Source organism: Candoia aspera, chromosome 7 (genome assembly GCF_035149785.1).
Source record: "Candoia aspera isolate rCanAsp1 chromosome 7, rCanAsp1.hap2, whole genome shotgun sequence".
Classification (NCBI taxonomy): domain Eukaryota; kingdom Metazoa; phylum Chordata; class Lepidosauria; order Squamata; family Boidae; genus Candoia; species Candoia aspera.
Window position 1 is genome coordinate 33,294,811 of NC_086159.1, and position 26,052 is coordinate 33,320,862.

The 26,052-nt window shown below is 39.1% G+C and overlaps 1 protein-coding gene across 1 annotated transcript; it reads right to left on the reverse strand.

The window, feature by feature from the left end:
* Nucleotides 1–962: 962 nt before the first annotated feature.
* FAM234B (family with sequence similarity 234 member B) lies at nucleotides 963–26,052 on the reverse strand. Its single transcript, XM_063308591.1, has 13 exons — nucleotides 25,967–26,052; nucleotides 21,835–22,227; nucleotides 19,693–19,791; nucleotides 16,784–16,972; nucleotides 14,564–14,694; nucleotides 13,993–14,140; nucleotides 13,055–13,196; nucleotides 9,604–9,747; nucleotides 8,270–8,351; nucleotides 7,345–7,500; nucleotides 4,880–4,982; nucleotides 4,048–4,271; nucleotides 963–2,819 (listed from the first exon to the last, which is right to left on the reverse strand). Exons 1-13 carry the CDS (start codon nucleotides 26,001–26,003, stop codon nucleotides 2,814–2,816), a joined length of 1,854 nt encoding a protein of 617 aa, XP_063164661.1. The 5' UTR covers nucleotides 26,004–26,052; the 3' UTR covers nucleotides 963–2,813.

The window sequence follows — 26,052 nt, forward strand, 5'->3', positions numbered from 1 at the left end:
CAGGTTTCTTAAAGGTACCCCAAACAGAACTTCCATATATTTCAGAGCAGGCAAGCTTTTTTCAGCTGACAGCCTTGCATTGTTTTCATCTGCCAAGAGCTGCAGGAGGCAAGACAATGCTCCACCAGAGACAGCAGGGGCTGAATTTTGGGCCAACTAGTAAGGAGCACTTTAACTTTACATAAGGGGACAACTGGCTTGGAAAAGCTAGACTATGCTGGCTGGCCGCAGCTTTTCACTGATAATAGGCACAGGGTGCTCTGTTCAGATAGCACTGGGAGAAATGTGAATTTATAAAACCAAAGTTTCCTTCTGTTGTCATTTACTTAAATGAGGGAAAATCCAGCATTTATAAAATCCCATCTCAAATGCAGGTGATTAGGTAATGTACTGGTCTGTAAAGATGTCTCCATTTCATTCTAGAGTAAAACAGCTTCAGGACTTGCTAACTGCATGAAATAACATGAAGTTGGTGAGACTCATGTACTGGTTGGCACTGGCATTTTATCCCAGACAACCTGGACTTTTCTCACATAAGATGACTGAATAGTATGGATTTGTTTTACTAAATGGTACATCTAGCTTCTCTTTGTCTTCACTCCAGGTATGTCCCACACTTTGTCTAGCTTTGTTGGGATTTAAAGAATGTATGTCCACATATACAAACTTTCAAGCCTTATTAGGAAGAGTAGCTTTATGATTAACCAAAGGGCCAAAGTGTTACGGCTAAACCATCAATATTCCATAAATCTGATTTCACCCTAGAGACAAAAAAAAAGGTTTCCTATGCATTCTATTCTAGGCAGAAGGCTGTATATGATCACAGATGGTATGAGCATATTCCCACAGCAGCTTCCCATGGCACTTTTATCTGCTGACAGCCCAAGGACTCTAGTTTTATTCTTTTCAAGACACACCTTCATTTGGTTCAGAGAAGCCAGGAAACTCAACTGACACAGAGATATGCTGTACATATTTATTTCTTCTGTTAAAGTTTATAGTTCAAAACAACATACAGACAAGCCTTTTCTTTAAATTGCATAGGGGATACAGGGGGTAAAAACAATCACAGAAGGCTCAGAAGCACCACATGGCATAAATCAAATCTGAGCTAAAAGGAGAAACACAGGCTTCATGTCATCATTTCAAGTAGTTTTCAGAATTTGCCAACAAGGGTTGAGCAACATAAGATTGATCCCTGTTACAGAAACTCTGGAAGCAATATGGATACCACTTTCCCCAACTTGGTGCCTTTCGGATACATCAAACTGCCATGTGAAGCAGCCATGGGAACACACTCAAAACATTTACAACACACTCTGTGTTAGACTGCTACTCCTATGGAGTAGGGCCTTCAACTGAGAGTTATGGGAGTTGCAGTCCAACACAGCTGAAGGGCACCAAATTAGGGAAGACTGTCTTACATGTTTAAGCTTATTTGAAAAATCAGAACAGGCCCAGGAGGTGGCAGTGAGGAAGACAAGTGCTATAAATTGTGCTAACATTTAGTCAAGCTCCTTTCCAACATATACAAATAAAAAGGGAGCAGTAGAGTGATGCATTGCCTCAGGATTACTGTGAGGATAAAAGCTGATGAAGAAACACATTTGAAAGGGGCTATATACAGATCTTGATTTCAGTCCAGTATGAGAAACTTCCCCTTACATTGCCAAGGCAGTAGCCCTGATCCATACCTGATCCAGGAATAAATTGACAGTTCTCATAAAGAAGGAAGGTAAGCAATGGAGTCACAGAAATGTGTATTGGAAACAACTGTTGGGGAAATGGGCAGGAAGTAGCTAGTGAGTTTCCTAAAGGCATATGTTCAGCCAGAATAGGATGCTAGATTAAACAGATCTCTGGTCTTATCCATTAGGGCTCTTGTGTTCTTATGAAAAAGCTGCATCTTCAATCGGTTTTTTTTTAACATTTCAAAGCAAAATTGAGAACATACATTATGAGAAGATGGTACAATCATCATTACCATATTTAATGATAGGCAAGTTCTATTTTAGGAGGTAATACCAAAGCTTGTGTAATACTAACACCAAATGCATCTATCATGCTGTTTCCTTGAGTACACCTGATCACTATTTATATAGTCGATATAGAAGAGCATTGCAACAAACATCCATTGGTTATACAGAACTCCCCTATAACTTGGATAGGCTGATTCTAGATTCATTTGGGACATCTGATGGTCACTGGCCTAACTTTCAGTAGCAATAAATCCCATCTGGCTCTGAATGAATGCATGCATGCATGCATGCAGTCAAGCAGTACATAGCACATAACATCATTCACTGTGGATTATGCATTGGGACATGGAAGATGGGAATGGGAAAAAAGAGTAACCCTAAAAGAAAAGGAGGTAAAAGAGCTGGAGGATCTCAAAGAGTGAAGGATGCCAGCCAAGGGAATAGTGGCAAAAGGCAGAGTACACTGAAATACCTCTACAATATAAATAGGAGCTTAAATACTTCTACAATATAAATAGGAACTTCCTGATAATACTTCATAAATTAAGATGACAGTCTATTTATACACACATACCCCAATATCCCTGTTTAAATACACACATTCAATCCACCTGTAAAGAAGTATGCAGACATGTAATAGCAAACAAAGGGACAAGCAGCTTTCCTTCAAGTCAGGATACTTGAGCATGAACAGTTCAGCTTCCCCAGTGCTAAAACATTGGGGTTTTCAGTCCCCAGTCTTCATTAACTGAAGTTGTCATGAAGTCTGACTGCTTGGTTGTAGATATTGAGCTCCATATTTTTTTTGTCACTCAGAACACCTGAGATACATGGCTAGAACTGAGGTAGGGAAAAGAAGAGGAAGTGTCAGATATACCAGGTCTGGCTTCTGGATCTGAATTTCTGCAAGGCAAAATTAACAGCAACTGCATGTTGGATGTAGGGGAGAAGGGAAGGTGAAACACCAACCATATCAAGTCAGCCAGAGCAGTCAGAACCAAGATTTTCGTTAAACATGGTTTCTGGAATAATTTATAATTAGCTAGGTTCTCACATCGGGCTAATCTATAAACCATAATACACAAATTGCAGTAATTTGAATTCATATATTGTGTTAAACGCAAACCAAACACATAATGGGCACATAATACATGAACTACATAAATCTCTTTGAACCTGCCTGGCACACATGCAGTTCTCCTACACCAAAGATCACAACAGACTACCAGAATGAGCCTGTTCTTGCCAGAGAATACCACTAACTTCAATCTGAACTAAGAGAAGAAAGCAATTTCCATTTAACTGAGTTTGTCTACTTTTTTTCTTTTTTTGAAGAAACAGACTTCCTTTCAGAGATTCTAGCAATCTTGTAATATATGCAAATGCTCTGTGGAAGGGATAAAGGCAAATGGCCAGGGAGTCTCAACCACATTCCCACATAGCAGCTTTGATGTCACTGAAAATTTTTGGTCTTTTTTTATGGAATTGAGGAGTTGATCAGGTGACCAGTGGATACAGGATTCATTCATCTCCCAAAGGTCTCACTGTCCAGTCTGACTTATTTTCACTTTTTGACCCCAAAAGCACAATACTAAATTGTAGGGGAGCAATTTGGGCCCATCTTTTTAAAGTCTGGGGTGTATTTAAAGGGGAAAATGGAAGCTGTTCACCTATCTGAAACTTTGCACTCCATTCCCATCTGTATTTTTACAGAAAGCAATCAAAATAAAAGACATAAAAATCCACATTTCCTAAATTTAGCTACTATGCCACATTCTGAGTTAAGATAGTTAACTTCTTTGTGGGGGGGCAAATTAAAACATTAATCTGCAATGGCTTACTTGAGGCCTCACTTAAGCAGATAATATAAGTGAGCCACTGTAGAATCAGAACATGGTCAAAACAGAGAAACCCAGATCAAAACAGAGAAACCATGTAGTTTTGCATTTTCTCAACTTCTTTATTCTGCAATTTACCAGAACATCAATTTTGCTTCCTCTTCAATAGAACAGCCAAGTTAATTCTCCTCCCTCTTACATGCACATTTTTAACCCACAAAGAATCTCACCTTCTGAGCAAAATCAATAAATTTGATCCTGGAAAGAATCCGCCTCAGTTCCCCATGATTGATTTTGGGATCTGTGTCTTTCAGAGGTACGTCCCGGCTCTGTGTCATCAAGGCCCACCGCAGGCGGAGCTTACTAACTGACAGAACCCCTGGCTGGTGTTCAGAAGTGGGACTCGTTGTCACAGTAATATAAAAGGCATCTTTTTGAAGATCATTTATTCCAACTAACAGATGCAAAGGGGAACAAACAAACAAACAATGACTACTAAACAATAAATCACATTCAGATGCATAAAGTTAATTTCTATTAGCTGTTCTTAAATGAATTCAGGTTTGGCTTCTAGTTATAGCTAAAAGCTATGCGCAGTGATCAGTGGTCCGAAACTGCTATGAATGCAAATGTCTCTGCAGAACTGATACAAGGTTACAATCACATATAGCATTTCTGGTTGCACAATTACAAACAAGCAAAAACAAATAATTCTGAAATCTCAGCACGTTTACAACAGCAGAAATTGTAATTGCAACAAAACATTTAACACCCATAAACAAAAGATGCAATCAATTTCATTAGAAGAATATAAGAGGCCAAGAAAAACACAGCTTCTGTATTTTAGATTCTTGATGGCCTAGGCCAGTTTAATGAAAATATGCAAATAATGAGCTGCATTGTGCTTTGGAAGGAAAGATCAATATTTAACTAAGAGGCTTAAGCACTACAAGCAGCCTAGCAAAAAAGGGGAATTGAGCCATTATTAGCCATCACAAAAGCTTTCAGCATTTATTTAAGCATACTTGGCTTTTCCTTTTCCATTTTCCCTTGCATACTCACTGGATGAAGCAATCACTGGGTCTGTCGTATTACTCAGGTCCAAAAGGACTGAAGGGAAAGTAGGATGAAGAAGATAAAGATGGTGCATCCTTGGCCTGGGTTCCTAAAACAGCAGCAACAATAGTAGCAGTCACAAAGGGCCCCTGCTTAATTCATCCCACTCATTTCAATGGAATTAAAGCAGACATTTTAGACCAATTTCCATAGCCCCAGCCAGCATGGCCAATGGTAAAGGATGATGACAGCTACACTGCAAAACATCTGGAGAGCACAAGATTGCTTATTGTAATAAAAAGGGACTAAAGCAACATGGATCAGAGAGGGGAGAAGAGCTTCTAATGGTAAAATAGCAGTCACTAAATGAACAATTCTAGTTATTACCATCTTCAAATTCCCATTAAAACAAGTCTGTGTATGCGTGTTATCAGTTATCACTATTTCATCTTGCTGCCTCCTCCACTAACCTCAACACTGCTCCCAAGTTAAATCACTATGATTCTCAGTATTCCTTGAGGAAATTCTTGAGAGTCAGCTTTTTAAATTTTAAATTTTATTTTTTCTTCCAGAAGAAGGCGGGGGGGAGGGGAAGGCAGTGGTTTGCCCAAGTCCATAGGTTAATACAGAATCTGGACTGCATTTTACATGTTTGTTTGCACTGCCTCATGGAAGTTAACAGTGGTAGCAACAGTCCTGTGATATGAGGGAAACTAAACTGAAAACAAGAATTAGAAAAGGTTGCTTTTTAACCTTCTACAGTTTTCTTCTCATTACAGGTATTCTAGTGCTCATGTGTTATCAGTGGAGAAAAAGCACAGACAGGGTGAAGAAGAATCATTATGAAGAGTAGAGAGAAACACAAGGGTAACATATGAAGACCAGCATAACTGAGTTTCTCTACTACTGTGCTAGACCTTTAAATTTATTAAATATATTTTATTCCATTCCTTATATATGTAATGTCTGTGTGGATTTATCAGACTTAGCATTAAGGGTATGGTCAATGTTATGCCTTCTCTTTTACTGTGTGTAGCTCATATAGCTTGCTGAGCTGAATAAAGATTGCTTATGCAAGTTTGGTATGAAGATGATCTCAAGTTGGTCAAAGCTGCATTGCAGTAATATATATTACAGCTTCTGCTCACTGACAGAGTAATAAGCCCCTTTATTAAAAGGCAGATGAAAGCATGAATACTGTTCTTTCCAAAGACTTGCACACTCCTGTGTTTGTGAAAGAATTCACCTAAAATTTAAGGTGAGTTCCCTAGCTTCTTTTATATCTAGGGCAGCAGTAATTCCATAGCATGTCAGGGTGAACACAGGTTCAAAACAAATATGGCTACATCTTCCAACATGTGTGATCTGACAAACAGGTCCAGCTCAAGGCCATTTTGATTTTATAAGTTTTATAGAACTGGCTAGCATTTGAAAAATAATCAACATTCCAGATATGTAAAAGTAAGAAAAACCCTTTCCAAGATAGCTGGTCTGAGATTTCAATGGGAGATGCAACTTGATGTTTTCAGATGGTTTGGACTGTAGCTTCCATAATTTCTTGCCAGTGGCTTTGCTAACTAGGATGCATGGGAATTAATAGCTTGCTTACTTAGAACTGGGATTTGCTTCCAAATCCAGTTTAAGATTCTGATAATCTCATAATCTGAGGCCAGTATATTTATGGATTGCCTGTATCTAGATTACTCTGGCCCTCCTTGTGGACCTGCTATTAAGACCTTTCAAACAGGCCAGTACAAGAGAAATAGAAGCTCCACATGGAATTCCTTTCCTAGGAAGAGATGCATACACACACACACCCTTACTGGCTTTTAAATACTTTTATCTAAAATGGCTTTTAAATGCATAATGCTCTGGGTTTTGCATCAACAGCTGCTATACTGCACTAGGCTGATGCATGTTGCCAAAGGAAGTTGTTCTTCAAATGTAGAGGTACATGTATGGGGGGTGAGGGGAGAAAGAGAGATGGATGTAATGGTTAAGGTACTAGACTAGGAGCAGGGAGACCAAAAGATCTAGTCTTCCTGTAGGCACTAAAACTGGCTGGGTGATTTTGAGCCAGTCTCTTTCTCTCAGCCCTAGGCAGGAACATTTTAAAAAACCCTCTCTCTACCAACCCAATCTACACAGCATGGTAGATTATGGTCCATAATTTTCAGTGAAGAAGCCTTTGATTCAGGCTGAAGAGAGACAGATAGATAGACAGATGGACAGATGTGTGTGTTTAAATAAAGAAATAGACCAGGAAAACACTCACAGAAATAAAAATATTTTTTCCCCAAAAATATTGTTTCAAAGTCCTGGAAACACATAAAAACCAGAAAAGGAAGATAAATTGGGCAAAATGTTTTTTATGCCCTGACATAACTACAGCTTGTTCCCCAGCATAAAGAATTAGACAGTGTGGCTTCAGGGCAATTCAAACCCTCCAAACTGAAGAACTCCATACTCACCAAACTTTTGAAGAGAGATTGCTTCTCATTAGCCCAGAAAAGAAAGACAGATTTTTGGTCCAAAGTCAGCACTGACAGCGCATCTGATTTTCTCATGTGATATGGCAATTCATAGCTCCAAACTGGCAGTCCTGACTTACCATCCACCACCAGCATCTGAAAACAGAGAGACCCAGAATTAGCAAGATAAAACTTTAGTGGGGAGCGGGAGAAGTAGAATCAAGAGTGTTTTCTGGGCAGTATTACAAATAAAGCAGCTAAGCTCCAAGCTATCCAAACTTCAGGTGACTATCTCTCTATACTGTATATAAAGTTTCCTGCACGTAATAAACTAGGGTAAAAAGGGCTAAGCTAAAAAAGGGTTTTCATTAGGATTGCAGAACAGAAAGAAAGGATTAAATAACCTTTCCATATCTGTCGTGGTCCCTTTAATTCCCATTCTTAAGAGATGCACATTAAATGCCAAGATGTCTTTAATGTCTAGCTTGGCCCTTCACCCTCAGGAATGAAAGATCGCATGACATTTGTAGTCAACTTCTTGTGGCCACTGCTTACAGGAAAGGTCATGGCTGTATCAACAGACATGTTTAAATGGCATTGATTATACAATATGCTGCCACTAACCTTAAGATTCATTACCACAACTTGTAGGAATTAAAATCCAAAATACCAGGGGTGGACCATCTGGCTTACCTTGAATTAGAATTCAAGTGATACTGCTCAACACAATGGATCAAATGTAAGGTGCACATTGGGCAGCTACACCAATCTTTCCCAATCTGATGCCCTCCAGATATATTGGATCACAACTTCCAGAATTTCTAACCAGAATTGGGTTGAGGAAAACTGCTATAAACACTTACTTTGGAGCTACCTGCCTGAATAGAATGCACAGGATTGTACTGTAAGAAAGCAGTGGATGCACCTTTCTAGAGATGTTTCCGTGCTGTGCCTGAAGCATGAAGTCCAAGGTTTGATCATCATTGAAGTACCCTGGGCAAGGCTGGCTGCAAAAATGAAGAAAGCAGTCAGAATGAAAAGTGTTATGCATGGAGAAGTAATTTTTCTTTCATTGGAGCACATCTATATTCCTACAAGCCCAGGCTTTGCCAAAAGAAATCAGACTGTTTGTCCACTGAATCTGCTCTCCTAGCCAGGAGACCAATAGTTGTTAAATCAGAGGTAGATCAAAACAAAAATTAGAATTAGTTCTGGGCCCTACCCATATCCTGAAATTTCCTAGTAGCATTTTTCCTCACTCAAGTAGAATCTGATTCAGCTAGGTTTCCACTTCACTGAAGCTTTAAGTCCTTCATGTCCATCATGCCCCTATTCAGTGTAGTGCATGGGGGTGAGTCTTGTGTATGTAATAATATAAGAACAGCTAGCCCTCAAAGTCTCATGACCCTTCCATGCATCCTTTTAACATGGATAGGATTGCCCCAGCCCCCACACAAGTACACCACAACTTTGGACTTGGGCAACCTCAAACCAAAACCTCTTTCAGTGCTGCCAGTAATACAAAGCTACTTGTTTCAATTGCAGGGTCATAAATATTGTAATAGTCATAGGTACAGTAGCTTATTTAAAATGTGTGTTATATCATTTCTCATCTAGTTAGTGCTGATGCCAGTAGTAAGCTTTTGGCATAAACTGAAGATTTACCTGTTCATCCAGCATCAGGGGAATAACTAAAACAAGCCAGACAACTAAAAAGGGGGAATATATTCATTGCTCCCTTGAAGGTGACAAGAGGCCAAACCAGACTTATGAAAGGAGAAACTTCCATTAATATGGGGCAAGAATGCGGCAGGTAAGTGAATAACTGACTAGCCAAAAATAGAATGTGTTCCCTGCTTTCATAATGTTTACAGATGTTAATGTTGATGTCAGTAATTATTTTCCTCTACTTATTTTACTTATTTTACACTGTTGGAATAATTTAAAAAAAACAGCCATCAAATGTTCAGATGAATATATCTGTTTTCAATTGCTCAGAGATCTTCTCCAATGGCTCTTCACAAATATTTAGGTCACCTTGCCCCAACTGGTGACTCAGTAGATGCACTGAATTCCAACTCCCACAATTTCTAGCCAGTCTAACCAGGTTAAGGAAAGCTGATTTAAGAGAAAAACATTCCACAGCTGAGAGTAAGCTCCTATAGATTATCACTAACAAGAACTGTTCTCCACTAATCTACCATTACACATAAGCTCAACAGGAGAAGCAGAAGTAGCCCCACTGCAAAACCCAGTAACCTGTCAATATCCAGCTGTTCTAGATTCCAACGCTGTTCCAAATCCTGACCTCGCAGTAAAGTCAAACCGTGTTCAGTGGTAATCAAAAGGTCACTGCAGTTGCTATCAGGAGATTTCACTGCCTGCAGGAATGCGACACCACCACTGCAGGATACAGAGAACAAACAAGAGGTAACAAAGTACAGTAATGTAAATTATCCTTCCAGTACAGCTTGATTCCTGCTGCCCGCCCGGCATGGACACATTGTTAACTTCTGCAGCAGCACAGAACAGGTTTCCCATTTTTTCTTCCAATGTGCCTTTTCAACTTCCCAGTCTACTGTATAAGCCTAGAACTTTCTGGTGGTCTCTCCTTCAAATATTACCCAGGTCTGGCTCAGCTTAGCTTTTCAAGATTAGCCAAGGCTGAGTAAGTGTCGCCATCCAGCCAAATGTTATTTTAAGGTACTTGCTGATGAAACCAGATTGAGTAAGGCTCAGAGCAGTTTCTAAAGAGTTCCTAAACCACATCCCTACTATAGTTTCTGGGTGCTTTGTCTGAATAATGCATATTCTAGAAATAGGGCTACCATCAACTTTTATATCAGCCAACATTCAAAGCAAATAGAAAAAAATAAGGGAAGTTAAAAAGATTTGCTGGATAAATAACACCATTTCTCAGAAGATTTCTGGAAAGAAATTTGCCACTTGAAATCTTCTCCCAGTCAAAATCAATCTGCCCCAATGAATTTCAGTTAGTTCCAATTTACACTGTTACACTTCATATATTTATAACTTTTGGCCTGGATAATTCCACACACGGATTCTTTGCTAATATTTTTTGTTCATACAGTACTCAAGTCTACAATAGACACAATCCCTTCTGCAGTGCATCAAGGATTCTTTGAAGAGTGCATATGCAGGTAAGCACAAAGTATCCATAACACTACCAATATCAGCATATTGGTCAACAAAATCAGGTGAATAAAAAGAACGATTTCTCTTTGAAAGTTATATCCGGAAGCAAGGCATCTGCAGAAGGGGCAAGTGACAAAATGTGTATCATAGCAACACCATGCAGATCTTGCAACTGACATACAGTACTTGGATCCAATATTGGAACACAAGTACATAAGAGTGGGGTTTATATTGCAACATCACTGGGTGTGTGTTGTCATTTTTCTGTCTTTGTGGTCTCCTAGTTTCATCCTCACAACAGTCGTGCTGAGAGAGAACACCTGAGCCAAAGGCATTTATGCAACTTTTTATAACCCCTTTTTAATAGAAAAAAGATTTCATGTGAAGGAGAACTGCTACTGTGCAAGCATTCTTGTAAGCTAGGGTTACCAAATGCAGGTAACTGCTGAGACAAACTCCCTTTCAAACCAAGGTTTGGACTGCTTGTTAAACTGATCTAAAGGAGAAGGTTCTGTAAATAGTCTGGGGCAACATCTAAACAATTGGTGCATTGCTGGGAGTTTGCAAGAAATACTTCGGACTTCAGGAAGCCTGCCCGAAATATTAAAGCATAATTTCAATAGAAGGAACAAAAACTAATTCCAATATAACTTCTGTTTTGGGCAGGGTTTGGTAACAGTCCTGCGCTTTGCTAAGGAATAAATCAAGAGTATGCAAATTTTTAGATTTTTTTTTCCAGAAAACAGGCCTAACAGGAAATATCCAAACTGATTTAATTTCATTAAGTCAGATGAAACTAACTAAAAGCAACGAATATGATTACAGCCCATGTCTTTAATAATGTTCCCTTCTGCCAGGTTACACATTAGAATTCAGCAATCACTTTGGGGAGGGTTCTGAGGGCGGCATTCAAAGCTTTCAAAGGCTGTGTGTCCTGAGGCCCCAGGTCTGCACCTCTGGAGAAATCAAAGAGGCAGCATGTCAAATGTTCAGTGCTGCATGACAGTCAACCTCCCTGCTATTACATACTGCACTGCAAACTTCTGTGCAGCAGCATAGCGAACACGGCAGACCCTAACAGACTCTAAGTCAGGCCGAAGCAGACCATTGTTTACATCCATGCAGCCTGCAGTTAATTCTGTGCCAACTTCAGGATGTCAGTAGAGTCTGAGGCTTCACAGCCCTACATACTTATCCAGGACCTGGAATGGCATTATGTATACTGTTCTTTGCTTTCCAAGGACTGGACACCCAACAGCATAGCAAATCTGTGCACAATGCTTTATTGCAGCACACACCTTCCCCAACAACAGGTTATTGCTCTGGGTCAACTCCAGCATTCTAGGACTTGCAAGTTGCTGCTGCCACATATATATGCCTTTAGTACTCAGTCCTTTAATACTCAGTACAAGCAAAAGTCTGAAGGTCTATAACGTAGCATACAACCTTTGCCTTTTTCCAAACATTCTAGCACTAGTTGGGATGAGGTGCTGCAAAAGATGTTGTCCTTTTCTAGTTGCTGCTGAGCTCCAGGCCAAGCTCAAGCTCTGTTCTTAAGCATTCTTCTTAACCACCAGGATATGCTGCTTACCGTAGCTTATGGTCCTGGCAGTTGACTGAAAGTCCTCTTGCCGGCCTGTAATAGTTGTCAATCTCCAGACGGCTCCTCCTGCTCCCTCACCTGTTTTCCTATTTCCTTTTCTCCTACACACCCACCTCCCCACTCTATCTTAGCATTTGCTTTTGTGAGCTAAGGGCCTGGGTAGGGTGAGGCTGCCTCTGGACATCTCCTTGAAAATGCCAGGGCATGGCTCAGTTATCACAGGCAGCTGGCTTGGATGCTTGTGAGTAATGTTGTGAGTTAATAAATGAATGGATGAAGGAACTGGGGTGAGAAGCATTTCTGCCTGGCTGCAGCTACTTTTCCCAACTTCACTCCCTCCCATACATACATACATATCTGCATGCACAACCACTCTGCTGGTGTTACAGATATGGTTGTGCCCAGGCTCATAAATATTTTAAGTAGTTTAATCTGAAACAGCAATTCCTATCCCCCAACCTTTTAATTCTAATTTTTAACCTTTAAAGGTTAATCTCCATTTTCAAATTAGTTCTGTTTATTAGTTACCACCGCTAGATGGTAATTTAGACTAATTTCAGCTCTTTTATGGCTCAGGTTTTTATGTTCTTAGTTGTTGGGGTTTTTTTGCTGTTTTTTACTTGTTCTGTTTTGTATAGTTTTACATTGTTCACTTTCAGTTCTTAGTGCTTTTAGCACTCTGCACTGGTCTTGCCCAATTGCAGTTTTAGTTTAGTCTTAGTTTTATATGTATACTGGACTTGGATCACAACAATAAAGACAGTTTGACAGTCAACCTCAATGGTCTACACAATGAAAGGAAAAACACTCCTTTGAGCAATTGCAACATTTAAAAAAACTATATCATCATGCTCATTTCTTGAATCTTTTTCCAGCTGAATCATGCATTTCACACAGAATTAAGACTCAGTGATTCATGAACTGCACTGTAGAGAAAAGAGAGTGTCCCACCTGTAAATATCAATGAACTCTAAAAAATTGACTGATCTGTGTTTCTCCCACTCTGGTTCTTCTTGCTCCAGCACTGGGGGGAAATTATCATGATTTCTGGCCTGAGCAAAGATATCCCGTAAAGCGACTGCATAGACCCGACCTGGATAGAAAGGAAGTGCAAAGTCTAAAATTCTGTTGTGTTTTGATAAAGCAGGTGTGAAATCAGAACAGGAGCTGGAAAGCTAGAGGCATTCAGGTTGCAGTAGGGATATCCCATCCACTCGAAGGACCTTTTTTTGTACAAATTCTAGCTGTTGTACAAGAACCAGATTTCTGTTCAGTGGATCTTGGAGTCTTTACAGTGGATTGTTTCCTTAAAACCCTTTACATCTAGTCTTCATGCTTCCCCAGAAAATACATGGCAAACCCTGGACTTACTTAGTGGAACACATGAGCTACTTCTGCACTACAAATCAATACAAGTTTCAAGATACATTTCTAGCACTTATAAAATACTCCTAAAGATTTTTTGCAGTGGTAATAATGTAACATATTGTCCAAATTATTATATTTTTAATCCACTTTTTTATATGAAAGGAATTAGTACCTTTCTATGGGATAAATACAGTGCTGGTTATACAGTATGTGTTAAATAAAAGGGGTTGACTACTTGTAAAAAGATACTGGATATGGTCAGCCTTTAGAGAAAAGTCATGCCCATAGTGACTTCTTATTTCACCACCATGCCAACTAGATATCCTTTCGGAATGTAAATTGCTATGTTTCATATGATTTTGGCAGTTCATAAATTAAACAAATAAAAATCCTGAAGGTGAAGCTCATGAAACTCTCGTCATCAGGACCAAGGTGATGCTGCCAGAGTTTATGGGTCAAACTCTCTTTGTCTAATCTCAATGTGGCTTAAATAAAAATAAGAAAGCAACTGGACATTTTACCAAAGCCAAACAGGATGTAGACTGCTCCATGGCTGGTGATATAAGTCTGTGGACCAATCAGTTTTCCACTTCTATTGATACTGTACTTCACAGGTCCTCCCACAGGATTTCCAGTTTTACCCGATACCAGGATAAAGCTTAACTCTGGCTACATAAGAAAAAAAGGTACAGGGAATGTGAAGATGGAAGTCCAATCTCACTCTATCCAATGCACATCCAAGCAAATTTAATGAAAAATGCTTTTGTTTATCTAGCTGCATCCAGTTAAAGGTTATCAAGATCCTTATTTAGCCAACCTATTTGAGGGTCAGATGGTACGGGGAGTGTTGAGTATAGCTTATTACATCAGTTTCTCAATTAACAGTAAGTACTTTTTACATTTTTCTGCTTCAGAAAAGAAGGCTGGCACATTGTGGAAGACTATTCATTAGGCACTTATTCTAGTCTTGCCTAATCTGGTGCCCTCTAAATATCTTGGACACCCAGTTGGGAAAGGCTGGAATAAGCTATAAGAAAACAGTGTGTTCAGAACTTCCTCCTTCTTGCCACGGGCTTGGGAAATGCACCCTACCTGTGTTTTTCCAATGGTCAAGACCACCAAATCGCTGACCCGATCTCCATCCACATCAGGTATAATAACAGCTGGAGCAGCAAGGATTCCATTAGGCAAGTGGGAGGAATCAAAGGTCCAAACTGGCTTCCCTAAAGGATGATATACAATAAAATCTGTATCAACAAGACAGCAGCTTACAAACTGGCTAAGGTCTACAAGAGGCTTACAGAGGTATGTGCTTGATTGGTGGGGGGGGCAGGGGGAGGTGGCATTTGAACAGATAAACTTCAACCAAAAGCTGGTCACATCTATCAGATACTCAACCGAGCACTTTCCAGGTGTGTTAGGATTGTAACACCAATAATTTATTTTAGAAAAAATGTTGGAAATGCAATAATCAGGTCAGATCCATAGTTCCCAAATCATGCACCGCAGTGCCCCAGTGCCCCAGGGCTACCACAGCAAACCCACAGGAGTGCTGCAGTTTATTTTATTACTTAACAAACGGAACTCTTAGTGCTGATGGGCAGTTTGGGAACTGCTAGAGGTACCATGAACTAAAAAAGTTTGGGAACCTCTATCTTGGTTCATTTTTTTTCCATATTTGGTGACAATGTTGCAAAGCCGACCAGTTCTGGAAGATGATTTATTACAAAATGAAACAATTTTTAAAGACTCAATTTTCTGACATATAATTCCCTCTATAGAAAAATGGCAAACTAAGCTGTGTGAGTATGCATAAAGGTCAAAAATAATGTAGAATTTAACTTAAGTTGGAAACCATTTATGGATTACAGTTCTGCGTATGAATATACACCACAACCAAAGTTTAGGTTTCTTTTAACGTAAGATTTTAATATGTTTTTTCTTGATTCATGAAATAAGGATACAATTTTTAGATTAGGCAGAAACTTTTGTTAGCTTTTCATTCTGACATATGATTCATATTATACTGGCTATACTGCCAGATTGTATGTTGGTGTGGTTAGCCTGATCCACCATCAGTTCTTGTTTAATTCTTTATGTTTTTCATAATTATTGTATTATGGATCACATTGTATACCAGCCAGAGTCCATTTGGAGTCAGTCAGTGCCCAAATTGAATAAATTAAATTGTTCTGAAATCTTAGATTGATATATGATAATTTAATATATACCATTAATCTAATGACATCTCAATTTTTTATTTAATTTTATATTGCTTATAAATCTTTTTCCTTTTTTGTTTTTCTTACCGTTCTTCTGCTTTTCTACTTGTGTTTTATAAATTTCTACTAAAATAAACAAGCATACTGAGAAAAAAGAAAGGAAGAGAAAGCTATATGTAAAAAGAACTCCCCAAATTCCCAGTTCTCATTGATTTGACCATGCTTCCTTGGAATTTGGGAATGCGCAATCTTCATGCATCTAGAACAGTGTTTCTCAACCTTGGGAACTTTTAAGATGGGTGGACTTGCTGCTGGCCATGGAATTCTAGGAGTTGAAGTCCACCCATCTTAAAGTTCCCAAGGTTGAGAAACATTGATCTACAGAGTGCTAGGTTGTAGCAAGCTGCAAAATATGGAAATAATGTCCACAGCACTATAAAACACCTGGTTTTAATAGTAATACATAGCTTCAGCCTACTGGCAAATTTTGATCCACCCTTCTTGCTTACCTATCCAGTCCCTACTACCATGTCTTCCACCTTGTCTTGATGGGAAACAAGATAATATCCTCCCATCCCAAGTTCCTGACTGTTCAATGAGAAGTATCAGAGAGTTGCTCATTAAGGTACCTTAGATACAGGCTTTCCTATATACAGTAAAGGGAACTGAATATCTGTTCACAGCACTGTAATCTTTTTCTACATCTTTTTTTTTGGGGGTGGGGTGAGAGTAAAACATGGCTTGACCTGCAAAATATTTGGCACTTTACAAATCTCTCAATAATAACATGCCTGATTCCAAAAGCATGTCTTAGAGTGAAGTTATCGAGCCTTTTTGTGTCCATCATTGAAGATTTCATTATTTATTTTAAAAGTAATCCATAACGTTAACCCTGAAGAATGAAAGTTGACAATTCAGTGGCAGAGCAGACCCTTGACACCTCTCATCTACAAGATCAGGTGACAGAAACCAAAGAAGCTGTCCAACAGGGAATCATATTCCTTCTAATCAAATCTGTTACTCAGAAAAGGTGCTAACAAACTCCACATTTTCAACAGTGTGCATTATTAGCTGCACCAGCTCAATTTACCTGATGAGGCACTCAAAAGACTGAGGAATGTAGAGGTCCCAGTAACAAGGCAGACAGGCCCTGCTGAGAATACAGAGTCCAAATTCTTACACTGCACACTCAGAATCTCTTCTTTAACATGACTGGACCAAAAGATGCTGCCGTTCATACCCGAAAGTGCCATTATAGTTACCCATGGTGTGGAGACACCTGAGGACACACGTAAAAGAGATAAATTGATCTTTCTGTAATGAAAAGGGGGAAACTTCTGTGGAGTTTTCTGCTGCTTTCAAATTTTTCCAAGGCTACTTGGGAAGTAAAGTATGCATACATTGCAACATAGCCCAGTAAACTAATTAAGTCAACTCATTGATTCAACCCTAATGTCCATGTAACAGCCTAATCCTAAACCATTTCCTCAGAAATCAGTCCTGCAAAGGGACTCACCTCCTGGATATATTCACAAAGGATTACAGCTTCAGGCTGCTATCCTAAGCACACTGACCCTGTTGTAAGTATGCACAAGATGGAACTGAGCATTTCCAGGTTTTTCCAGTATGCAGCAGTTTATAAACTTCACTTTGTTTTCACAGCTCACAACCACTGTGTTAATTATGGGACAATGAAAGAAAGAACTTCTTTATTCTTAGGTTAGCATCCAGGGCCCAAGAAATAATCCTCCTTGAAAACCCTTTAACACATCAGTCAAAACAAGATTTATTCCAGTTTTCTCTCCTCTGTTGTTTGACCATCTTCTCTTTATTGAAAAGTATATGTTATGAGTGTTTAAACATGCATCATATGGAAGAATCACATAAACAAAATAGAGCTTCAATATTTCTGATTCAAGATCTAAAGGGAAGCACAAAATGTTTTCCATGCACATGCTTTCCCCTACCCCAATTACCATGCCATCTGAATCTAACACTAAATCATGTTCTGAGGCATAGTGCAAAGATCTACAACTTGAGGCCAAAAGTCTTGGGTGTAATCCTCAGAAATCTTCAAAGTTGTTACCAAATTGGAATTTTTAACGTGTCCAAAGAGGAAAGTTACAGAGAAGAAATACATTACTGGAAAGTACTTGTATTGATTACAATTAATTTTATCTAAATATAAATTAAATTAAATCAGTCTAGCTTTTTTCCTTGTGCTACCCATTGTTTTTAGCCTCTTCAAGCTCATTGGCCAAAAATGGCTCTTCATGGAGAAAACCTGTGTGTCTATATTGTAGTACAATATGTGAACCCAACCAATTGTAGTTTATCCAACATATAGTGGTAAAGCAAGCCATTTCTTAGCACAAGGTAAAATCGATTTTCTGCAGCAGCCTTCCCCAGCCTGATGCCTCCAACTTCTAGCCTCTATATTCAGACAACTGTAATTTAAATGCAAATATACACACATTTTAGTTATTTATTTTTGGATGAAGTGTTCTTTGTAGTTGCTCTCCCTTCCATCCGGTACTTCACATCTAAAAAATGCGCAGATAAAGAGATGGGCCAAATCTGGGACCTGCTTCCAAAACACCATTCTGCTATTCTCCTACCAGGTGCACCCACAACACATTAGGAAAAAGGTCTGCCATGAGAATATTCAGTTAACATATATACAACCCTCCATTCAAAGACTTGCATCTAGACCTTATGCAGAAACTTGGGGAATAAGACTAGCGGACAGTGGCCCCATTGTAGATAGAACCTGCATTCAATACTCTATTTCACCCTCCACCCATCTTTCCTTCTTCAAGTGACGCAAAGGCCTGAAATGGCAACCCTTTTCTCCCCATCTATTCCAAAATTCTTGCATGTTTGTGCTTTACAAGCTGCACAAAAGTGACCCTTGAATTACTAAGTACCACATCCAGCTAAGATAAGGCAAGTACAAAAAGGGAGCTGTTTCCTTTAGTAAAATGGCTTAGCCTGTTATTCATCACTCCATTCTCTCCAGTTCCAAATTCCAAAGATGTTGCCTGTATTGGCCAGCCTCATTCCTCAAAAATTTACCAAACTGATTGGAATAAGATCCTGACAGTGCTGTCTTCCATTTCCAAGTTCCCAGGGTTTGCTATCAATTCCTCTACCCATTAAGACACTGTCTTTCATAGCACTACAGAAGCAACACAACCAGCACTAGCAGCCTACAATTTCGAAGTACACCATGTGATGTGGACTATTTGGGAGAAGCATTTGTAAATCCTAAGTGAGACAATGGCAAAAATGTACCCAAATAATAATCTATGGGGTAGGAAATTTACACAATTTTAAATAGCCTGCCACCTTTTTTTTCTGAGCTATAAAGCGGCAAAGGTTACAGCAGTTCCTCAGAGTGTTAGCCTCTTGTTACAGTTGGGTAATCCTTTTCTGCACTATCTCCCCCAAAGTCCCAGTGAGTCTCCCCTGCTAATCTGTCAGAGGTGCACTAGCTTTTGGAGGTTGAGAGCCACATACAGATTCTGCAAAATGATTCAGGCAGGGATGTCAGACCTATCTTTCTAATATCCAACCGAACTTTTTCATAAGTTAGATCCATTCTACCACTACCATCTCCAGTTATCCTACCCTCCTTCACGCAGTACGTACCAAACAGTGGCAGAAGTTTAGGAAGACGTGGCAGCGATACTAAATCTTGGGGACTACATGCAGCTCTGTGTGTGTGCATTTCTCAGGAACAAAACAGACAATCTGGACTACACTCTGGACAATGACCATACAGGGTGTGAGGCCTTTTAAAGCAAGTGACTGTGCAGTAAGACATCAAAGACTCTAAATACTTCGTTTAAAAGCTGTCACCCAGATATGGAGAAATTGTGTCCGTGTACCTTGCAGGCAAGGGAGTTAGAGAGAAGGTAGGGTTTGTGGGTTGCTAGCCTGCTACAATTTAGTTGTGCTCTCAGTTCTGAAATTAGCTATTAGGATCTGCATACTTACCCAATACGCTAGCATTTTTCAAAGCTGTGAAGGAGAGCAAGACATCAGGAAGACCATCGTTATTTACATCAAAAAGTTCTGGTGAAAACAGCACTCCATCTGAAGAATAAAGCAGAATAAGTTGCTTTTCTAGACTGTACTTCCCATCTACCTAAGCATGTTTAGGATGGCTATTGATACAGCTATCATAACAAACTAGACAGGATCTCACTACTTTCTGTAGCTTAGCCCAGACATTCTAACTGACCATTTTAATCAATTCACTTGAGCTAACCTCTCACACAGCTACATTCCTGAGAGGGCTTTGGCCCCCATCCTGAAACTCAACACCACTACCACCATGTATTGCTACAAATGTAAGGGAGAGTTCAGGTAACCTAAAATTCAAGTACAGTATGTAATGTCTACAACATTTCAATATGAGGAAAAGAGAAAGTGGAAAAAACCTGACTAGCCCAAAGTAACTTAAAACTGGAATCTAAGCAATAGCAGTCAAAGATCAGTTAATGAAGTAAAGCTATTTTGAGGATTACTTCCCATCATGCTGTGGTTTCAAGAAACTACAAATACCTGCTCTTCACTCTAGAACATAATAGATCCTTGCAGATAAGGGTGCTATAGTAAATATCAAAGTAGTTGTACCCATTCTGAAGTGGGAAACAAGGAGATCCAAAGATATCAAAAAATAGCATTTAAAAATGGCATCTCCAGCTACAAAAATAGGTAGTGAAACAAATTAAGCAAATTAAGAAATAAATATAATTATTTTGTTTCCTGGAATGGTGGACTAGCTGACATTTAAGCTGCCAGTTTTATTTCTCTGTCCAAAGGTCAAATTCAGTTAACATTCCCAGGTATGACTCAAAAGATACACATATTCACGTTAATTATCTAGCAATTAAAAGATACTGATGTTGAATTGGATAGAACATTTAGTCCAATATGTATAACTGCTATACTCAAAATCAAAGAAAATATTTGAATGTTTAATTCTGTGGTAGTTAAACTAAACATAGATATGTGGAGTCCTTGGTGCTCTCTGAGCCTTGTTGTTTTCTTGCAGACGTTTCATTGCCAGACTAGGCAACATCTTCAGTGCAAAGAGGGAGTGGGCTTTGCTCTCAATTTATATCAACTGAGAGCAAGGCCCACTCCCTCTTTGCACTGAAGATGTTGCCTAGTCTGGCAATGAAACGTCTGCAAGAAAACAACAAGGCTCAGAGAGCACCAAGGACTCCACAGTTCAACCCTGAGCTACAAATATTCGCTTCGATTGGTAAAACATAGATACGTTTGTGTAATTGCTTTAAAAATAAGCTTTAATATGTTTTCTTTAATTTGGGACAACCTAAGATAGCTTTTATTAAATAGAAATAAAACGTTCAATATGGTACAAATAAAATATAACTATATATATTTTATATCAGGGAGTTACGGTTTTGGGGAGATGTTGTGGGTTTTATATCTCTTTGTGTGTATGTGTATGTGTGTTTGGAAGACTAATGCTTGGGTTTTGATCTAATCTTTTTTTATACAGTTTTGTGTGCAATTATTTGTTTTGGGGGGGTTAGCCAGCCCCTCACAACAGAGAGATTATTCACTTCCCTTCGAGCATTCATTTTTGGTAGAACCCACATTTGCAAGTTTTAATGTCTACAAGCCTTAAAGTTTGGGCAAGCCTTGAATTAAGTGTATGTCCTGCCTTTCCTCCAAGAACTTTGTGCATTATCCCTGCACTTATTGTTATCCTTTCAACAACCTTGTGAGATAGATTACTATACAATGATTTGATTAGCCATGCTCATTCATAAATTCCATGGAGTGGCAATTTTACCTGAACCTTCTTAGATGTACTCGGAAAGTCTAACAATTACATCATATTGGCTATCTGGTATAACTTTGTAGAACATTGGTGGGAAAAAGTGCAGAAAGTTCCACTTTATCTACTGATCCAGATTTTGCTTTTCCATCTTCTATTCACTCTTGATTGATATTTCAACCTGTAGGCGTCTTCTATTATGGATGATGGACAAGTAATAACTTAAAGCTATCTATAATTTTCACCAAAACTCTCAATATCTTTCCTGCTAGGTATACATTTCATAATCTAAGGCAGACGTTGTGTTTCCAGAATTTTCTTACCTGCCACTTGACCTAGGTTGTGAATCCAAGTATTATGCATGTCTCTTGGTGGACAAGGAATGAGGAAAGCACACACCAGCACAAGGATCATAGAGATAACCACAGTGAGCAAAAAGATGGCTGTGCGCAAATAAGGCATCAAGGAACTTGCTGTCTTCTGCTCCAAACTATTGATCATTTCACTTGGGTACTCTTCTGTCATATCCTCTGAGAGATGCCGCTTGGCTATCCCAGCTTCCACATCTGAGTCCATATCCTGCACTTCCCCTAGGGGACTTTTCCCATTTTTAACTCCACCATTCTTCTGCAAATTGAGGACCAGGTCATCTTCACTCTCATCACTGTCAGCTTGAGTGAGAGGGTCATATTCCCCAAGGTCTGGACTCTTCTTACCTGAGAAGGTAGAATGGAAAGTGAGAATTAACCATGGTTGATAGGCATGGGTAATTAAAGAATCTGTGGCATTTTCAGGCCCTCTAAAAATGGTCTAAAAGGAAGGGAGGCAATTCATTAGATAAGGCAATGGACCTGCTTGCTGCATGAAGATGACACTGTTGGACAGAAGAAAAGGCCTGTCTATATTTCAAAATTTCAATACAGGCAGAGTTTTCTAAGAAAAAGGGGGTATGGGATTTACCCAATTTCTTTTAATGCCTTCATTTCTATAACGAGAAACAATTTTCTGTGAAGCTACTTCCTTCATAGTTAACCTATGCATGCTAAAGTTCTGTCCTCTTAACCAACTTTTGGTCATACAGTTAAAAATTTGTTCTGACCTTCTTTCAAAGCACAATAATTAAAAATTGTCTAATTGTCTTGTCTAATTGGCTATCATCTTTTTTCATTAACTAATCAGTTTAATTTTATTTATGTAATAAAACAGCATCTCAAATAATTTCCTTTGATCATTATATTTATTTCACTCTACCACTGTACTTGATTGAATAGGAAGAATCACACTAGAATAAGCTTTTTTCCCTCATGTCCAATGAAGACACCATGATAATTTCAACCCCTTTGATTTTATAGCCCATGACCTAGTACTATAAACTTATCAAAGCAATACTTCTTCACAGTTTTCCTAGAGAAATACCAGTGTTCAAAATACAAAAGGGATTAACAAATCATTTTGACTTCATAGCTCAAATAGAGAAGAATATTAAGCAGCTATTATCAGTGCAACCCCATGCATGCTTACCTGGAAGTAAGTGTTACAATGTGATTTACTTCTCAATAAATATGCTTGAGATCACCCTTTAAATTTCCGTGAACAACATCTAACATGATTTACTGCAGCAAGAAGCATTGTGCCTTCTGTTACTGTAATACTTTTTAAAAAGATCTCACACACTCCCACAATCATGTCAATTTCACCAAATGACTAAATTGTCAGTTTCTCTTGCCTGCTTTGGATAGGCAGTGCAAAATTGACAAACCCACACAAAAATAATTTATAAATCCTGGATCACAAAAAGAGTATCTATGTGTGCCAATGTACTCAGTGGCACTCAGTGGCCCACCAGGCTCCATGCTTCATCTGAAGTTATGTTTAAATATCCTTTTAACTAAAACAAAATTAAGTGACAAGTTAACCTATTGCAAAACAAAGGTCCTTCCTCAGGCATCATCATTATTACCAAGAAAGATTAACGTTACCTGAGGATTGAGATATTGTAGCATGAGCAGCCTCACTACTTTGCTTTCTGATATATGAATGTTTTGTAACTTACTTATGTGGCAGCCATGGAATTGTCACATTTCCACTGCCCTGATAATGTTATGGATCCCTATTTTTTTTTAATTTTATGCCATTTATTTACTCCCTCAATCCCTGTGAACCCTTTACTATTTATAGATATTAAAATAGCAATAAGAATTAAAAATACATTTTAAAATGTCAATAATAAAAATCTAACAAATAATATCAAATACTAAGAAAAACAAATGTTTTTCTTAGTATTTGATATTATTTGTTAGATTTTGTTACACAAACATGTTACACAAACTTAACTGGAGTTAAATACTTTCAGTGCCTGGCAAAAAAAGGGAAAATATGGGACAGACACTACATGATTGTATTAATTAATTTCCATGAGGAAAAAAAAAGCTAATAACTAGGGAGAGAAGGCTGTAGTTGACAGAAAGGAGAAAAAATGCTGGAAAAAAAAAGGGAGCATGTGGCTTCTTTCCTAATGAACAAGGTTTCCTAGTGAATGGCTCAGCAGTTGAGAGAATTCCCAAACAGGAGTGCAGTTCCTCAATTCTCCAGGGTTCTCCCTTTCTGGGAATTTGTAGATCCCAGCCAGAGCAAACAAGAGAAAAGAAAAGCAGAATCTGGAGCCAACCAGCTTATTAATCCAGTTCCAGCATAACAGATGGCAAGACTTTCTCTTCTTCAACTTACATTCGTGAGTTTTGTTTTTTGTTTAACTCCTGGCAACTGCCTAGACAAGTTCCTGCAGTTTTCTTGGCATGATTTCGGAAGCGGTTTGCCATTACCTTCTTCCTAGGGCTGAGAGAGAATGACTGGCCCAAGGTCACCCAGCTGGCTTTGTGCCTAAGGCAGGAGTAGAACTCAGTCTCTCAGTTTCTAGCCTAGTGCCTTTAACTACTGCACCAAACTGGCTCTCTTTACATTACTACAGGACCCTTGGTTTTCTTTCCTTAGTTACAAATGACAAGTCAAAAGAATACTGTATTCCAAATTTTTAGCTAACAGCAAGATGTTAACATTCAAAAGAAAAAGTCCGCTTCTTAGGTGTACTTTCTCATTTTTGTCTGGAATGTCTCTGGCTCTAACTCCCCCCAAATCAATTTATGTGCCTTAATGCACCTATTCAATCTGCATTTAACTGGAATTTTTCAAATAATTTTCCAGAATTTCCTTACTAAGGAGGAGAACACAGCTCACTGTTCAATTTTCTCTAAATATTTTTCTGTGCATCTTTAGGCAAGGCTACAGCCTTTAGACCTATTAAAATGCAAAAAAAAAAAAAAAGACAAGCAGGTTAAGTCATGTGACTGGCCCGATGGAAATCCTGGGCAACATATGCCAAGCTGTAGGAAGAAATTTATTATTCATTGGCCTTGGCACACAGCTTAATATGCAACCTGACTCAACCATGAAAAGCTTAAAATAAGACATTCTTAATTACAGGTACATCTCCTGAAGTTTAAAGAGATGACAAACGCTCACAGTTAAATCAACCACAATCTGCCCAGCACTTGCACTAACTGCTGGACAGATTCCAAATGGACAGCTGCTACCACTTCCAATAAACAAGGATTGTACAATTATTCTATCTACTCTGTGTTTTTCCCCTTTTCTGCTAAGAAGCAAAGCAGAAGTAGTAGTAGAAAAACAAAGTATTCCAAACAAACAAACCAAAAAACCTCCCACTATTTAAACCCCTTGAAAATTCCATGAATGAAATTGAAGGTGATTGTGACATAATATTATAGTCAGAAAGTATCCAGCTCTCATTACACTGTCTATCGGGTTCTCAGATAACTTCAACTTCCAAAACAAGTTATTCACAATGAAATGTCAATATTTACAAAAATGCTGGATAGTGATGCTTTGGTCCAAATTGTTCTTAGAACAAAGATTGCACAAACGGGCAGACCTATTTTCCATCTCCTTTGCAGCAGCGAAACAGTCCCCATTCCCTCCTCCATCCCAAAGCTTCGCCCCATCACTTCCCTGGGACCAGCACTGCCTCAGTTTCTTCTGCCAACAAGGTCAGCAGCGCTTAAGCCTTCCGCCCCGCAAAAGAACTGGGTCATCTGTGCACCGTTATTATGCATCCACAAACGCTTAACAAATATAGCCAAGGTTTATTTCACTCGCCTCTCCACCTGACCCTCTATAATGACCCTTATTCATTCAATCCATCCGTCTCTCTTTTTTTCGCTCTTTCATGGTCAGAGATAAGGGGCACCTGCTGGGACCCGGATATACGCGAAGAGGAAATTGGTCGGTCTCTTCTCTAGATGGGACCCGGATGCTCTCCCGGACTAAGAAATCTGGTTCTAAAGTGCCCGAGCCCTGCATACTCCAGAAATGTCATCCTTATCTGCCGCCCCCGCATCTCCTACCCGCGTTTGGCGCGCTGCAAGTCAACACCCCTACCTGGAAGCTTCAGAGCCCGTGACAGCACCGTAGCCATGCTGGCGACAGGAAACGCGCATGCGCCCAACTCTTCTGCCTCCTGGGAA